The sequence below is a fragment of the Tyto alba genome, unplaced genomic scaffold (assembly GCF_018691265.1).
Source record: "Tyto alba isolate M040663 unplaced genomic scaffold, T.alba_DEE_v4.0 Super-Scaffold_39, whole genome shotgun sequence".
Classification (NCBI taxonomy): domain Eukaryota; kingdom Metazoa; phylum Chordata; class Aves; order Strigiformes; family Tytonidae; genus Tyto; species Tyto alba.
The window spans coordinates 7,257,162-7,274,303 of record NW_024881314.1 but is presented as its reverse complement, the minus strand read 5'-3'; the positions used below and the strand labels follow the sequence as shown (position 1 = coordinate 7,274,303).

General features: G+C 48.0%; 3 protein-coding genes across 4 annotated transcripts; 1 reads left to right on the top strand and 2 right to left on the bottom strand.

Moving 5' to 3' along the window:
• Nucleotides 1-291: 291 nt before the first annotated feature.
• Nucleotides 292-4,005, bottom strand: MRPL27 (mitochondrial ribosomal protein L27). The gene is made up of 4 exons (XM_033002302.2): nucleotides 3,947-4,005; nucleotides 2,011-2,133; nucleotides 1,192-1,259; nucleotides 292-719 (listed from the first exon to the last, which is right to left on the bottom strand). The coding sequence occupies exons 1-4, from the start codon at nucleotides 3,966-3,968 to the stop codon at nucleotides 513-515; spliced, it is 420 nt and encodes a 139-aa protein (XP_032858193.1). The 5' UTR covers nucleotides 3,969-4,005; the 3' UTR covers nucleotides 292-512.
• Nucleotides 4,006-4,031: 26 nt separating this feature from the next.
• EME1 (essential meiotic structure-specific endonuclease 1) lies at nucleotides 4,032-8,740 on the top strand. The gene is made up of 8 exons (XM_009964254.3): nucleotides 4,032-4,853; nucleotides 4,933-5,060; nucleotides 5,253-5,345; nucleotides 5,774-5,895; nucleotides 6,124-6,259; nucleotides 6,756-6,871; nucleotides 7,711-7,900; nucleotides 8,279-8,740. The coding sequence occupies exons 1-8, from the start codon at nucleotides 4,133-4,135 to the stop codon at nucleotides 8,453-8,455; spliced, it is 1,683 nt and encodes a 560-aa protein (XP_009962556.3). The 5' UTR covers nucleotides 4,032-4,132; the 3' UTR covers nucleotides 8,456-8,740.
• A 1,580-nt stretch (nucleotides 8,741-10,320) lies between these two features.
• LRRC59 (leucine rich repeat containing 59) lies at nucleotides 10,321-14,639 on the bottom strand. Of its 2 annotated transcripts, none has more exons than XM_033002300.2 (7): nucleotides 14,458-14,639; nucleotides 14,060-14,119; nucleotides 13,366-13,524; nucleotides 12,944-13,048; nucleotides 12,264-12,336; nucleotides 11,644-11,817; nucleotides 10,321-11,117 (listed from the first exon to the last, which is right to left on the bottom strand). In XM_033002300.2, exons 1-7 carry the CDS (start codon nucleotides 14,560-14,562, stop codon nucleotides 10,873-10,875), a joined length of 921 nt encoding a protein of 306 aa, XP_032858191.1. In that variant the 5' UTR covers nucleotides 14,563-14,639; the 3' UTR covers nucleotides 10,321-10,872. The 2 variants fall into 2 exon arrangements, with proteins under 2 accessions (XP_032858191.1, XP_032858192.1); XM_033002301.2 differs by having other exon boundaries at nucleotides 14,476-14,639.
• Between the last annotated feature and the right edge of the window lie 2,503 nt (nucleotides 14,640-17,142).

The window sequence follows — 17,142 nt, the reverse complement described above, 5'->3', positions numbered from 1 at the left end:
ATGGAACACTTTCAGATACTAGAGTTAATCATTGAGGTGAGTTAGATAGAAGAATCTAGCTTCCTGGGATGCAGACTTGGGTGCAAGTGGAAAAGTATCTGTTCTGCAGTATTTTGAATTGAGATACAAGTATAACAGTAATGTTTAGAAATGAGTAAGAAATCAATAGAGGGTATTATTAGTGGGACAAGCACTGACATGAGTGATTGTAGAAAGAATGATCCAGTGGCCCTACAGTTCTCCAGAGGAAGGCAGCTCCAGTTACTAAATGAACATAAGGAACACATTCTATGAAGAGCCAAGACCTTCAGCAGCCCCCCAGCATTTATTAAACAACACAAATGCTGGCAGGTGATCCCAGTGCCTGAACACCGACCACGTGTGCTTAAGAGCATGAAAACAAAGTCCTAAACTGGTATCTTCAGAGCTAGAATATTCCTGTCCTCGGATGCCAGTCCAGCTGTAGTGCTCTGTCCCAGCTGCTCCTTCCCACCCGTCTCTACGTGATGGGTTCAGAGCATGGTGACCAGTTTAAAGCTTCCTACTTCTGTGGTAGGGACAACATTGATGAAAGTTTTATAAAGAATCGCTCCTTTGGGTAGACGACAGATCACTTCCCTGCTCTCACTGCTGCGGGGCAGAGGTACATAGACCTCTTTGGTGTATCTCACGATCCCATCCTCCAGGGCATAGAGTGTCTTGTTACGGCCCATCCCCACCTGGAAGAGGATGAGGAGTGTTAGAAAGGAAAGAGCAGAGGTCCACCACTAAAGCAGATCTGATCGTTGGTCTGCCTCATTTGATATTCTAGCTTCAACAGCATCTGTTGCTTTTTATTTTAAAATAAAAGAAAACCACATTCCTTGCTTCCAGCAGTTAGTATGCAATGGTGCTCATAACCAGGGAGGAGATACTGATTCCACCCTGAAGCACAAGCACCCAGTTAGGTTACAGAAATGTTTTGGGATCTCCGTAACTTTCAGACCTTTCCTGAGTCGCAGGGACACAGGTGTGACTCTGTGCAGGCTCTGTGACTACGAAATACCAGGTAATAAAACCCAATTTCAAGATTATATAGAATACAGGGAAGAACATTAAGGACGAACTTGAAAGAGAAGAGGCACGGAGTATGGGACTCTGTTGTGGGCTGCTGTTTTCCGAAAACCAAGGAAGAGATGGAAAACAACTTACATGAGCCCCTGGATGCCAGCGTATCAACCGCTGCGTAGCCAAAATGTTGCCTGCATGCACAAATGCACCTGCAACAGAGTGACAGAATCAGACTGCAGACAAGCGGAGGCCCCCCAAGCCCTGGCAGAACACAAATGGTTCTAGGACTTAAAAACCCCAGCTTTCTGTGGGAATTTTCTAAGGAAAAATTACTTAAAATGCTAAAAGCATCTAAACAAAAATGCTGTTAGCAGGAAATAAAGGGCAATTGATATACAATGGCAAAAAGCAATTCTGGTCTTTGAAAAGATTACTTCTAGGGTACAAGGCATTTTCTGGTTGCTGAAGGCATTTGTTTTATTACCTTTTACATTGATATGTTTTCATCAGCAAAGCTAATAATTATGAAGCACTCAGCTGCAAGAATCTGTACTTTGGCTTCTGCTAAGCCTCATAATTCTCCCCTTTGTAAACATTGAAAATGCTCAGCTTTTCAACACAGCATGGGGGGAAAGTGCACTTACTTAAGTCATCAGGTGTCCCACAGCGTACCGTCCTCCCAGGCGCTCCAGAGAGGCAAAGTTAGAATCAAAGTACACTTTCTGTAGGCAATTTCAGCTGGCTGCTCGTGGGCCCATCTGGGAAGGAGGCTGACTCACCCTGCCCTCCCACCGGCTACCCCGATCATGAGGTTTCACTCAACCTCCCCTTTCCTTTCTCTTGGAAGAGCGCCCTGGCCACCTCCTACTGAAGTCCTCAACAACTGACACCCCAAGCAAGGGAGAAGCTGTGAGGAACCCAATGAAACGCAAATAAGAGTAGGCAGATGCCCAGACCTACCTTCTACTTTTTTGAATCCGTAGCGCTTCCCTGGGCTGCGGCCACCTAAGTTTTTTGAGCTGCCCCCAGTTTTCTTAGAAGCACATCTGACAGCAACCAGGCTTGTTTGAGGAGCAGCTAGAACTAAGTTGGGAGCATGAACAACAAAAAAAACATCAGCTGAAAATAACCTAACATACACACTTTCTTTTTTCAGATTTAAAGGATGTCAGTTAACACAAGCTTTAAAACTAAAGACAAAAGAAAGCTCTGAGGGTAAAAAAACCTACTTCCGAGATAAATCATAATTAGACCACCATGGCCTAAGTCTCCTGCAGTGAGGCCACATGTCAAGTACTGCTGCTGCCCAGTGAGGAATAAAACCCTCAGCAATGTTAAAGGACATACAAATTCCTGTTTTGGCAAAGTCTCGTAAAACAAGGTACAGAAGTTATTGGTTGCTGTGGATTGGCCTTATATTGCTTTGAGAAAAGACGAGTTGCGTTCTCTGTTTCAGTTTCCCCTTCGACTGGATGGGATTTACTTACATAGTAATATTTTGAAATCTCACAAATGCAAAGACTCCAGTTCAGGACAATTTATAAGCATATATAGAATTACTATCCTGAACACACTAATTGAAGCATTTTGTGCAAATCCTTGAATTACAATCTGGACAAGACTAGGAAAAAAAAAAATCAGTTGTTACAGACAGAGACTATATCCAGAACACAAAATATACTTCACACCACAAACTTCTTCCTTAAACAAACAACTCTGACATAAAACATACTGGTTTTCTTATCAGGAAAACTGTACCTCTCGTGAACTTCTGTTAAAAATGACTGCGATATAATTAGTTCTTAAAAATCTCTTCAGTACCTCCTTTCATGCAGTCTGCAGGCAAATCCAATTTTTCTGAATCTATTTAACCTCTTAAGCAGCAGGTTAGTACAAAAGAGTGGTTATCATAACATTCTCATTTCCTTAACCTGAGTAAAGCCACTGGCTTAATCTAATCTTAAATTACTGTACATACCCAATGACTAGAAATATTGTTGAGAAAAGGGTAATTGCTCTACAAAGAGCCATTCATTTCAGGAGCTTACCCATTAAGTAAAAGAAAGGCTCTAAGACTTGACAAACTACAGGGAAGTAGACAAAGATGAACAATTACTATAGTTCCATATACACATATTCTATTAAGTTACAGTCCAATTAGCTTTTAGCAAAAAAAAAAAAAAAAAAAAAAAAAGCCAACAGCTTGATTCTGGTGTTACAGTTTGTGTTTGCATGAAAGAAGTCTGCTAACAAAAAAATGAACCTCAAAGCATCAGACTTGCAGGGAAAAAGCAGTGATCTAGAGAAGACTGAGAGTTTGTAGTGTGACTGAAGTCACATTGGAAATCTGTGGAAAAACTTCACAATTCTGATGTCCCACCAAAGAAACCACAGGGATACTTCTGCCTCTAACACTTCGGGATTTAAAAAAAGGATTTTTAAAGCCTCCTGACTATCGCACTGTGCAAAGAGAGAGCAGCACCCCTCACTGTTTGGTCTCTACCCGGCACATATGAATACTGTTTGCCCAAAGATAATTTTTTCACCATGGTGACAAACAGCAGCACAGAGAAGTTGTGCAGTGCTCGTGGCTGGAGGTTTTCGAGTCCAGAAGGGCTAAAGCCCTCAGCACCTCGGCCCCACCGCAGAGCTGTCCCTGTTTTCAGCAGCGCTGCACTATAAACCTCCTGAGGCTCCTTCCCGCACGAAGGACTCGGCGATGAGGCAGCGTTCGGGCCGGACACCCGCCCATTTCACACCACCCGGGCCGCGGCCTGAGGTAAAGGCGAAGGTCTCGATCCCGAGCTACCGGCATTAACCTCCCCCGGGACAACCCGAGCCCGAGCTCAGCCTCCCGCCCCGCGGTACGGGGGAAGCGAGACGTCCCTTCACTCACACAGCCCGCGGAGCGCCGCCATTTTCCCCACCGCCACCTCCTCTTCCCCTTCCGGGGGGCGGGGCGGGGCGCGCGCGCTCGGACCAACCGCCGCCAGCCGCGCGCGCGTTTGGACCAACCGGCACACGCGCGAGCTTCCCCCTGGCGGGCGCCGGCGCACGGGACTTTACCTGAGGGGAAGGCAAGATGGCGGAGAGCGGGCCGGGGTCTGAGGGGAGCAGCGAGGAGGAGCTGCCCGCCTTCCCCTCCCTACTGCGGCCGTCGCCGCCGCCCGGCGAGCTGGGCTGCCGGCCGTCCTCCTCTCCCGCTCCCAAGTCGGGAGGGATCGTGGTGGTGAGCAGTGAGAGCGAAGCGGAGGAAGAGGATGGCGTGGAGGAGGAGGAGGAGGAGGTGGTGGAGGTCGTCCCTCTGGCTGAGAGGATCAAGAGGAGGATGGGAGCAAAGAGGGCGGTGGCTTTTGATCCCCCCCAGACGGGCGGTGGCGATGCCGCCGGGCGAGCTGGCCTTTGTGTTAGCGGTGGCCTGTTGGCAGCTGAAAGCAGAGGGCCGCAGGGAGTCTTGGTGACGTCTGGAGAAGTGTCTTGTGGTAGCCAAAATGACACACTCGGTGCTGAGAGGCCTACCTTGTGCCTGCTGCCAGCCTCTCCATCTGACTCCACACATCAGCCTGGTAGACCTCTAGTTAGCGGAGCAAGCCCAGAGACATCCCCTGCTCCCAAGAAGCCAAAATATAGTCAGAAGGAAAGGGAGGCAGTCTGCCAGGCTATGTGGCAGAGGAGGAAGGAGCGAGAAGCACAGAGGAGGCAGCAGGAGCAGGAAAAAGAGAGGAAGAGGGCCCTTGCCAAGATACTGAAGGCTCAGCGACCGGGGGAGTGCCAGAAATACATAACAGTGGTGCTGGATGCAGGTACATGTCCTCACAGCCTACAACTGCCTTATATTGGCTTGTCTGCTCTGTGGAGGCCTGACCTACACACCGATTTCAGTTCTCTTACAGGTGGAAGGCGGTGGACAGATCCTTAGTGCTTTGCAGGCTGCAAATTATTCCTGTGTTGTTGAGGATCAGGGTGTTCCCTGCAGCATCACCTGGAGGAGAAAGAGTGTATCATCTCAGGTGTGTGAGCAAAATCTTGATGTTCTTGCCCTTTTCTTCATCTGTTATTTGCACTCATTAGTAACTGTATTTAGCAACCCAAGTAAACACCCTCTACTCTTCTCCCTGCCTCAGAGGTCTGAGTGGGAGCATTGGTTTGAGTGAGTTCTAAACAGGCTGTTGGTCTGGATGTTTGTTTTCATATCTGGACAGATGGAAGAAGGAGATAAATGGACAGAAGAACCAAATGTCCTGATTCTGCTTCGCTTGGAGGAGTTTTTGTCCATGGTTCACCACTACAAACAAGTGAGTGTGCTTATGACTAGTGTGCTCTTAAACATGCCTTGCTGTAAGCGTGGTGTTTGTCATCCCTCTTCACATCAGGAAGGTTTTGATGTGGGAGGAGCCATGGTTTCAGTAAACCAGAAATCTGGGTTTAGAAGCCATTAATGGATCAAAACCACTAGAGTTGTATAATGCAGATTTCTGACAAACTTTCTTTCCTAGTTACAATTTTTCACAGATTTTTTTTTTAAGGTGTAACATTGTCAGATCAAGTGGGATTATTTTTTATTTATTTCTGCCATAACTTTATACTGGATCAAATACTGCATGCTTGCCCCTGAAGAGCAGTGTGAACTGACTTCTTCATCTGCAGACCCAGCTGCAGAATCAGAGCCATAGGTTGCTGCACTCAGAATGGTTTAACTCCTTTTTTCCGTTGATCTTTGCAGGAGGCTGAGGGCTGTACAGAAGGACAGAAGGAGACCCTACAGAGCTATGTAGCTCGTGTGATGGAGAAAATGCCTGGGAAAATTCTGGCACTGGCAGTAGTTGAAGTAGAAAATTATTTCAGGTTAAACTTTTTTCCCTCCAAACGTTTCTTTGCTGTCTCTGGCCTTGAAAAATGCCATCACATTAATTCCTTCTAGCAAAGACTGGAGCATAAGAGCTCACCCAGAACTGCTTCACTATTTGTTGTATAGAAACAGAAGCAAAGGTCCATCCAGCCTGATACCACAGTGACTGATGAAAAATACCTGGGGAAGAGCATAAACTCCTAGTCTTACTTTATTCTTCTTAGGTCTCTCAGAGTTCAGTCAAAAAAGAGACTGCAACAGGCAGCAGCGAGTAAAAACCAAGAAGAGGAACAGGGAAAACAGAGAAAAAAGACAGTTAGGGATTCTAGCCTGGAGATAACCAGAATGGATGTGGAAGAAGTGAGTACAGGCATGGAGCCATCATCTCTTGTTGTCTGCCATTGAACATTTGACCCAATCACACACTATCTTGGATGGGGGGGATTCAGCCTTCGTTAGTCCATGTGTCTGTGGGTAGAGCTCTTTGGGTTCAGTTCCCTGCTGCTTGGGTACGTACCCGCTCTCCCACGGACTGATGGGTCTCGTTCACCTCAGTCCTGGACAGTGAAATGCCAGTTTCAGTCAGCATCTCTCACCATTGGTGGCCTGCGTGTAGCGAGAGCCTACCACTGAGGAGCTGCGGCAGCTGAAATGGCGCTAAACTGGTGTTAGCTGGCAGGAGACAGGCAGCCCCTAAATAGTTCAGTGCCTTAAGTTAACTGTTCCCAAAATGGGGAGGGAGTAGATGTTCTTGTCCTATAGCAAGATGTTGTGACCCTTTTTTGTTTCAGACAAGAGTGGAGTTTGATGTGAGAAGATTAATTGTTCCGTCTGTCGTTTCCAATGATGTTTACAGGCCTTAGTGGATCTGCAGCTGTGCAAACAAGTCCAAGTTAGCTTTTTTGAGAGCTGGGAGGAGCTCGGAGAATTTGCCACTATGTTCACAAAAGCTGTAGCTGAAGCCCCGTTCAAGTGAGTGAGCAGATGAGGTTTGGTCATATCTTTGGAGAGGCTGCACTTTCACAGTGGGAGGGAACAGCAGGTACGCGGCTGCACTTCAGTGCAACACAGTATAATGATGTTTAAAGGAGTGGGTGACACAGAGCAGCTGCGAATGCAGCTCCTTCAGCACAGGGTTTCCACAGTTCTTGGAAACTGCTGTCCAGCCTGGGGAGGGGTGAGGATGGACCCTGGGTTCACATTGGAGTCTTGACATCAAGTAAAGCTCTTGTTCTCAGTCCAGTGGGAAGGGAATGCAAATGGGGTTGGATTCTTACAGCACCAGCTTTTCTTCTTCAGTATGTAACCCACAGAGACGTTACTGAGAATGAACCATTTAGCTGTTTCCAATGATAAGGAAAGACAACAGTGTCTTGCACAGCGATAACTAAGAAAGTCATCTTGTGCAGTCTTACACAATCCTAGCATTCCTATCCCAGCAGCTGTTGTATTTTACATCTCAGCCACGAGAAGAGATGTCATTAAAAATGCATGTTCAAGTGTTTTATTATGGTTGACAGAAAGTTAATTCTTGTTTACCACTTTGTATGAATGTTGGCTTGTGTCAGGATTGCTCCCAAGTACAGGACAGTCTATTTTCCAGTAGGATATCTGCGTCTTAAAACAAGGAAATTGGTAATGCATGTCGAGAAAATAGGATCAAATTTTTAGCATTTACTTTGGTGTTGGTATCTATAACAGCACCGAGTGAGAAATGGCTCTCTATCTCTGGCTATGTAACAACAGATACAGGGATAGGATTTTCTTCATAGCCTCGTCTTATTTTCTTTCCTATCCTTTGTTCTCCCTAGGCGAGAGCGGGAGAAGACGGGGTTCTCTTTCTACTTGGAGAAGGGGTGGTGCGGAGGGGTGAAGGTGGATCATTCCGGAAAGGGTCTCTTTGAAGTTTGGAAGAGGCAGATACAACAATTTAACCGGGTCAGCCTCGAGATGGCTGAGGCTATTGTGTCTGCATACCCTTCTCCTCAGCTTCTGAACCAGGTGAGGATGCCTCAGGAATACCAAGTACTGGGTACGGACAGCCAGTTAATGGAAGGAGTGGAAAAAATAATTTAATTGGTATTAAATTTGATACAATGGTTCTGTATGAGCTGTTTAGTAAGGTAGTGAAGGAACTGACTCCTTGGCACCCATTGCTTTGGCTTTACAGAGCAGACTACTGAGGGAGCAGTATCGGTTCAGCATCGGCCGGTAAGCTCACAAATGAGATCTGGGGAGAGAGCGGGTGAGAAATGAGCGTACATTGTCAAAAGGGTGGAGCAGTCACAGGTGCATAGCTTTGATTTTTTTTTTTTTTTTTTTTTTTTTGAGCAATGGATGCAAATGGATGATACCGTTGTTCCTTTGTGTTGCTTTTAGGCCTACAGCAGATGCTCCTCGGAGCAGGAGCGGGAGAACATGCTGGCTAATATCCCTGTGTGCCGCGGTGAGGGTGTGACAGCCACCTCCCGGCGGATCGGACCAGAACTCTCCCGACGGATCTATCTGCAGATGACTTCCCACGATCCTGATCTCTATTTGGATTTCACTGGGTAGCCCTAGGGAATTAGAGTTTTACTGTTTGCCTGGTTTAAGTATTCAGCTTCCTGCTGGGAAGAAGTGCTTAGACAACAAATAGAGCCATTGATCCTAGTTTAAAGACTTTAAGCACTTTTAGACTTCACTGTAGCAGAAGAAGGTTGGATAAAATTGCTGAAGGGCTGGAGCTTATGCAAGAAAGGTGAACATCTTCTGTAAGAGAATGAGCTGGGCACAGCTTATAGTACTGATAGTTTCTTTTATTTGTCTTCAGAGAAAATAAATCATTTTCAGTAATAATGATCTTTGCTTCCTAACATGCCATCTTGAATATAGACAGGTATGTCATCTGTTGAAAGGAATACTTTCTGCTGCTATCCTAAACTGCAAGTAGTTATCTTCTCTCTCCAGTGTGAAAAATCCTAATGCTAGAAGCAACATGGTGCTTCCCCCCCAGCACCTGCTCTAGTGAGGTGGAAGAACTTCACCTCGCAAAATAGATTCTCAGTTTTCCACTGTGGCAGATGGAAATGAGTAAGACTAATTTTCAGTTATAAATTTAGACTGCCCTGATTCAGTCTCCAAGATGGCTTAATCTATAGAGGGTCTTGAAATCTAATTATATGTGCTGAAATTATGAGATCTAAACAGTTGGCAGAAAAAGCTTTCTTTTAATTAGGCTGGGGAACATGCTTGCCTGTCCCTGAAGCCATTAGCACGTGTGTGCACACAAGGACAGTTGAGGTCTCTCGCAACAGCAGCACTTACTGAGATGAGTGCTGAGAGTGAACTAAACTAAACTGCAATCCACTGTGTGGAAGTTACTCTCTGGAACTGTACTGCCTCAAATGAAAAATACCCAGTGGCACACTTCTGACCTGAACTGATAAATCTTATTAGCCTGGTGTTTGCGAACTTAAGCAGCACTCTCCTAGATGGGAAAGCAGCAGGTTCCCACCAGACGCCGGCAGAAATGTCTGCAGAGAAGAAATACTGCTTTGAATGTTGTTTGCTGTTTTGCCAAATGTCTCTGGATAGTAAGGATGGATCTTTTAAAGGATGAGTTAGACACCAAAAGCAAAGCCAAGGGCTGTTTCAAGGAAGCATAGAAAACATATACTGCTAAGGCAGAGATAGGCAGCTTTCCTTCATCTGAAGGTCATGCTGTCACTTTTTTCTGTGTGGTACTCGGGGAACCACAGTCCACAGCCTTGTCATGAGGTTACAAAAAGGTGGTGGCTTATTGCTTCCATGAAGACCTCTGTATGAAATGCTATAGATTATTTCCTCCTGGCACTGCTCTTACCAGCAATAAGCTCAGGTATCAGAAGAGAGGGAGCGATTCTGGTGACTAATGCGGGATGTCTCAGAGGATGCTGTAGCAAGGGTATTCTCTGGAACCTGCACTTACAGCACTGTGTGTACATTTCAGTACTCACAAAGCCCTCCAGGATATGACAAACATCTGTTTGGTTTTCTCTGCGAGGAAATGATAAATAATTCATAGGCCTTTACACAGGCGAGTTTTCTTCTCTAGCTGCAAACCGCCCAACCTCCCAGCCTTCCCAACAGCCCCAAGCCCTCTCCTGCCTGCCTGCCGCAGCGGGGATGCTGCCACAGTGCCACCCAGCGCGGCGTGCCACCGCTGCAGCCAGCAACCTGCCCTCAGTGTGCCCACGTTCTGTCCCTGATCTTGGACCCCCTCCCCCCCTTTGCTGCAGACACAAACCCAGCCTGCAGACTGGCCAGAAACCCTTCCTAAGCTGAAACAGCTTCGTTGGCACTAGCTGGTTAAAATTAATGTAGTCAGACATAATTATTGGCTGCTCCTAAAAGACCTAATCAAAACTGCCTTAGCAACATAAACATCCAATTGAGACAAATTGCTGCGAAAAGTGTTGTATTGAAAATTTTCAGCTCCTTTCAATAGTACATCAGCTTCTTTGCTCCAACATACGGATGCACAGCCATCCTACACACTTGTAATTGGTCCTGGAGTAGGCCTTAATATATTATTCCCATATAGCCATATCACCAATTTTAGCGCGAATAGAAATGAGAGCAAGGAATGGATATGTATTAAAAACCTCCTACCTCCAGGATAAAGCTAGAGCTACCCAGACAATGCAAGGGCTGTTTTTTTTCCACTCCTACAGCTTGGCAGCTTTCTGCATCTCACAGTCTAGGTAAACATCCCTTGGAGGTAAGAGGCGTTTAGTTTAGGTTAATGTGGGCAAATAATGGGAGTTACAGGCCAACTGCAAAACATGCACAGCAAAGATGATCTGAACAATAACTCTGTTCTGTGTGGAGTGGACCAGCAAACCAATGCTGACTGATAAAAAGCAGTTTCATCAGAACACAATTCCATAGGAATTCTGGCTGCGTAGATGGTGGAGGGAGATGCTGACGAAGCAAGTGCCCGTCCAGGACAATCACTGCTGCGAGTTCTGCTGTAGCATATTTTGCAGGGTTTTGTGGTTTTGCAGAGCGGCTACCACGTCCTCGTAGAGAGTGTTCACGCTGATGCACAGAGGTTGATGTTGCAGCTCCGTCAGCTTGCAGGCAGCCAAAGTACAGAGGACGCAGAGCAGCACCAAAAGCAGGACCCTCAGCACTGACCGCGACCAGGAGTGCTTGTGCCGGGGTGGCTGAGGGGGACGAGAACTGGAGGCAGGCTCTGTAATGAGGACATTTACAAGACGAAGAATGTGAGGAATTAATGAAATACCTTTAACAGTCTACTGTCAGAAACAGGCTGTCCAGGTAAGATACTTTAGGCCTGTGCTGCAGTTGTCTTTTGTAATGAATTTTCATCACTTTGTTAATAAGTAGATGTGCAGGATCTAGCTGTTTAGGATGAAAAGTTTCAGATTTAGTTTCATGGGCAGCAGTGAAGAGGGTGTAAAGCACCTCTGTGCTGCACAAGATCTGGTTTAGCACATATAGTTCAGTACACTTAAAAAGAAACAAGTGGAGGGAAGTTCTGCTTAGGAACAGATGAAGACCTTCCCAAATCTTGTCACTTGGCAGTTCTTCAGGAACACTGACGAAGGGGAAAAGGGCACAGCAGCAGAGTTTAGAAGAAGTCCTACAGGTTCCCCTCTGCTCCCAGTACCTGGGCTGCATAAAAGCAAAGCTGGCAGCATCACAATGTGATGAAGATGAAATCTGATGCAATCCCACCCAAAACTGATACTACTTACTTCGGGCCTGCACGTTTTCTTTCTTAGTTTTCTTTTCCATCTCCTGCTTTGCAGCTTTCTGAGCATCATACTCCCGTCTTCTGCGTTCCTTTTCTTCTGCCTTCTCTCGCTTTCTTACTTCCCTCTCTTGAGCTTCCTTTGCTCGCTGTTCCGCTTCACGTTTCTTCTCCATTTCTGGGGATTAATAAGACGATTTTTTTATGTAAAGGATTGTCATTGCCTTCTTCCTTATTACCTGCTTATCTGTTCCCAATTGGAACGAGGAAACAAATAACTATCCTCTTTTTATCATCTTTGGGTTTGTTTTTTCTTAATATTACATACCTTGCAATTTTCTCCCTCTGAATTAGGCTTCCCTTAAAATAAATCCTGTGCTCTTCTTTTGCATCTTTGTATAGGTAACCTATAGTGCATTCCTTCTAGAGATCTATTATTCAGGCAAGAAATCGCGTAGTTATCCCCCGCTGTCTTTCTCCCTCCCACCTTTCTACCCTACTACTCAGCGAGTCCTCAAGATTTTGACAGTTACAAGTATTTGTTAGACAGCAATCAGTATGTTTGGGCGTGTAAGAGACCAAGAACAGTCCTCGGCAGGCAGCACGTGAGGACTCTGTGCTTACCTCGTTCTGCTTGGAGCTTCCGTTGCCGCTGTCGATCCTGCTCAGACTGGATCGCCTTCATGTGCTGCAGCACCTTCGAGGGCCAAGAAAACACCCTGAGGGCTCTGCAGCAGGCCCCCTGCACAGTCAGTTCCAAACAGAACAGCTGGAGCGCAGCTGAGGACACTCAGCCAGGGCTGACCACCGACCCTGACTTACCCCTACAGGTGTGGCTCTGAAGAGAGCTCGCCCCTTCCCGCAGGAATCTTTGCAGTTGAGAAACAGATCTTTCCGTTAAAAAACGGATCTTTCCATTTAAAAACAAATATGACAAACTGGTGCTCGCCAACACAGGATCACAGAACACTTATTTACGTGAGCCTACAGTTTGCCAGACCTTCTCCAGAGACTTTTGTGCTCTGGACTGTAAGCCTAGTTGTGGATTATTTTGTCTGATTATGCCTCCACTTTCTTGGCAACCAGCATTTAGTGCTCTCTTAACTCCACTAATGGAAGAGAATTCTACTCAGCTCACTGTTTGCTCCCTACAGGCACAGAAGCAGTGAAGTCAGCACAGTGAATCTGCACCTCACAGAAGCAACTTCAAACTGCTGCAGCAGCTGGCCAGCTTGCTAAATAAAAAGGGGAAGAACCAGCACTACCAAAGCCAAGGAAAAAAAGAGTAAAAGCAGATTCCTTACCTTGACAGCAGCCTGCTTACACTGCTTCTCATCCAGACAGTCTCCTGCTACTTTAGCCAGGACAGGATCCAGGGGATTGTCCTTCAGATCCAGCCACTTCAGGTTCTACAGAAAGGAACGATAAAGGGGAGGCTGTAAAAGGGCAGCAGTCCTGCAATTGTTTAAGAGATCCAGAGCAGAAGCAAAGAACTACTTAGTTTTCACGAGTGAAACAGGTACAGAAGATGAGCAGAGAGCTTGAGCAGAGGCATTTTCAATAAATGTGAGATGATTTCCACTGAGCTGTGGTGCAGAGCCAGCTGAATTTTGGAATGGGCAGTCAGCAAGATGGATGATTTACCGGAGAAATCAACTTGAGAAGGATCACAAGACCCTGGGCTGCATCCCAAAGCTTTACATAACCGCCCAGCAAACCGTTTTACCTTGAGCTGTGCAAAGCTGACTGGCAGGGTGACTAAACGGTTGTTCAGAAGGTCCAGGTGCTGCAGATTGACCAGGCGGCCAAAGTCCAAGGGCAGCTGTTGAAGCCGATTTTTACTCAAATCCAGTTTCACCAGATGCATCAAACTGCAGAAGTCCGACTAAAACCCAAACATAAAAAAAAAAAAAAAACAAACCAAAACAAAACAGAAAAAGCCTGTTAGCAGCTTTATGGAGGAACCTCAGCGGGGGGATATGTGGAGATAGCCTGCACTTTACTTACATAAGCCACAAACCCTTAACTTACTACAGAACTGTGGTGGAGGAAAATCACTCTCTTTTGCCTTAGAGAGGCAGGAAACAGTGGGACAGACAGAGTGACGAGGTGATGTGTGGCAGTACAGCTGAAACAAACCCGAGTCTCCCTTGCTGACAGAACTAGTCTGTACTCACATGGGGGTGCGCTGGCAGGGAGATACTGCAATCTACATGCAGAACAACCCTCTCCTCAATCCTGCCTTGGCCAAAACCACCACCAGTCCTGGCCCGTCACTGGCGGCAGAGTCATTCAGCCACCCTGGGACGAGGAAATGGCCAGTTCCAAACCTCCCGGTGAACCTTTACTGAAGCACAAGTAATCTTTCCTAAATATTTCCCAGCAGACTCATCCCCCCCAAAGGCTCTCCAGCACCTTACCGGCAAGGAAATTAGGTTGTTACAGGACAAATCCAATATAGTAGCTTTGGGAAGAGCAGCCTGAAAGAGAAACAAAGCACTGAGTCCCCATCGGGGTACACCCCCACCCCTCCCACACCTGCGAGCTTTGCTTCAGCCTCTGCGGCTTCTCCCGCGTCAGTCTGTCCGTCCGTCCCGTCCCCCCCCCCCGCCTCCCCGCGGCTGCCTCCGGGCTCACGTCACATCTCGACTGATTTCTAGGTCTAAAAGCAGCAATTTGAGACGCGAGATGGGAGCAGCGGCAGCCCGCTCGGCCAACCCGATCCGAAACCCTCCTCGCTGCCGCGGGCCGGCTCACAAACACCGCCCGGGGACCGAGCGGGCAGAGCAGCGGGGCTCCGGGCGGGCCGGACGCTCACCAGCTCCCGGACCGGCACCTCGTTGAGGTCGCAGAGGCTCAGATCCAGCTCGTTGCCGTCCAGCTTGTCCTTGAGGCTCGGCCCCTTCCCGCCGCCCCGCGACATGGCCGCCGGGCTGCTGCGGGGCGGAGCGGGCCCGGCCCCGGCCCCGGCGCCGACACACCCTTCCGCGGCCACGTCCGCGCGGGGCCCGCCCGCCGCCGGGAGGAGCGCGCCCCCTGCCGGCCCGGAGGGGACCGCAGCCCGGGGCGCCGGCACCGGGACACCTGCCCTGGGACACTGGACCCGCTCCGGGACACCGGGATACCGGGACAGACACCGGCCCCTGCACCAGCTCGGCACCGGGACACCGGCCTCGGGATAGCAGTCCCAGGACACCGGCCCCTGCACCAGCTCGGCACCGGGACACCGGCCCCAGAACACCGGGACACTGGCCTCGGGATAGCAGTCCCAGGACACCGGCCCCTGCACCAGCTCGGCACCGGGACACCGGCCCCGGGCCCCTCGCCGGGCTGTCAGCGGTTCAGCACCTGATGCTGCGGCTCCGTGAAACGGCCCCACGAAGGGACGGAGATCTGTCAGCCCGGCGCTAAGGGGGGAGGTTACATCCAGCCACCCCACTGCCCACACACCGCCCCACGAAAAAACAACCGTTTAATGACCAATAAACCCAATACGAACACAGAAACCGACTAATCTATACCTGGCTTTACAATAGCAGGTACTGCAGGCTCCATGCCGAGAGGGGCAGGTTCCCTTTTTGCTGGGCTGTTACACCAAGATGTCTCTTCACGGGCAGGAACACACAATAAATATTCCTACTTCGGTCCGAAGGCTCCTGTGCTGCACGAGCAGCTCGTGCTCCTGTCTCGACTGGTCAAAAGTCAGTGAAAGAGAAAAGGAACTTGGGGCAGAGCCAAGTTAGTATTACCCGGTAATGGGATTACAGTGAGTACTGACCTTGAATTTCTTGACCCCTGTGCAAATTGTGATGCACAGGACCTTGCAAAGATGTGTTAGCTACTCCAGAACGTCTACCCTGTGGGTGCTTTGGTTAGATTTTAAGTTGCCATTAGGTCTCTTCCAACACCCGGAGACCCGCGTTAGGTCAGCACAGAGGTAACTGAGACCAACAGAGACTCTGAGCAAATGCACCCCAAAACAGCAAACAAGGATTTGCCTAACAAAAAGTATAACCAAATCTGCCTGAGGTTAATGCGCTGTCATCCAGGAGATTATGGAAGTTTCTCGGAGCAGGTTATTGTTCCTCCAAAGGTGAGCTGAAATTGCAGAGCCCTCATCTGAGAAAAGCAAGGGCTAGTTATGGAAAAAAATCTCCCATCCCTCAGCTTTTCACAACAAGGTGTGGAGGGCGAGGAAGGGCCAGAGGATGACCTGCTCCAGGGATGAGTGGCGAAACCTCACGTTGCCAGACCTCCCAACGTGGACACCAAGGGAGGCAAGCGGTTCCCTGAGCCCCCCGTTACCCCGAGGCAGTGAGGGACTTGCAGCTCCACAGCTCCTTGCTCCCTCCCCCATCTGGGAAGCACCACATGCAGTCCTGGTCCCAAGGGAAAACCCGGAGGGGCTCTGGGGGGACCTCTGCATCTCTGGAAAAGGCCTTTGTCCATGCAGTGCTACAGAGCCCAAAATCTGCGCTTCTGGGCTTACACAAGTCCAAGAGCCTTTGGCTCTTAGCAGAAAGAAATGAGGATGTAGATCAGTTACAAAGCCTACCTGCTTATTTAATTTTTAAATCTACATTAGGAAGAAATTATATCTTTCTCAATGGTGTATGAAGTGTTACTGGTTCAGCATGCCTTTGCTTTGACAATTTCCAGCAAATGTACCCAAATGTCAAGGTCACATTAACTTCTGCATAATTCTTGGTTTAATACCTAACTGGGATTCACCCTGTAGGCTAATGATTGGAACGTGGGAAGATCAAACTGAAAGTCAGCTTTATTTTTATTTATTAAAGGTGAGGGGTTTTTGGATCCCAGATTTTTTTTTCCTCTGGTTATACAACACTGAGCACACTTTGATGCTTCTGAAGTACAGATAAAGATAACTGCTCTGTGCTGAACTGGTGAAGAGATAACTTCTGGCCCTGAATGTCATACAGCCTTATGTTGTCTGCAGGAATGCATGAACTGCTGATTTTAGTGGGCCTGACATGTTGTTCTGGGTCAAACCACGACACATGTAAATAGAGGTACCTGTGCATGTCTAAAAAGGCTTCAAACCTCCATGAGACAAACAACCCATAACACAGGGCACATTTACACACTCTGCTAGCAGAAAGCTGCAAGAATATTATCAGGGTGAAGGGAGCAGGAATTGCTGAGGGAAGCGGGATGAACACCATCAATCTAATCCTGATCTAGTGATTCTTACCATGGCCCTGGGGGCGTGAGCTGGCCACGCTGGCCAGGGGCTGGGGACCATTCCCAGACCCTCTGCAGGTCTCTGGCCTGCCTCACCCAGTGTCCCCTCTGCAGCCACAGCCAATTTTTCACATTTCAAAGACAAAAATCTCCTTTTCCTTACCAAAAACCCCATGGTCACCGCCACCACCAAATAAACTCTGTGTGAGCAAGGCGCACAGTGGGGAAAATCCTTCCTGCTTCTGAACCCAAGTATCTAACACTGGAGGTCTGGTTGCAGTTGGTATTTCACTATGCA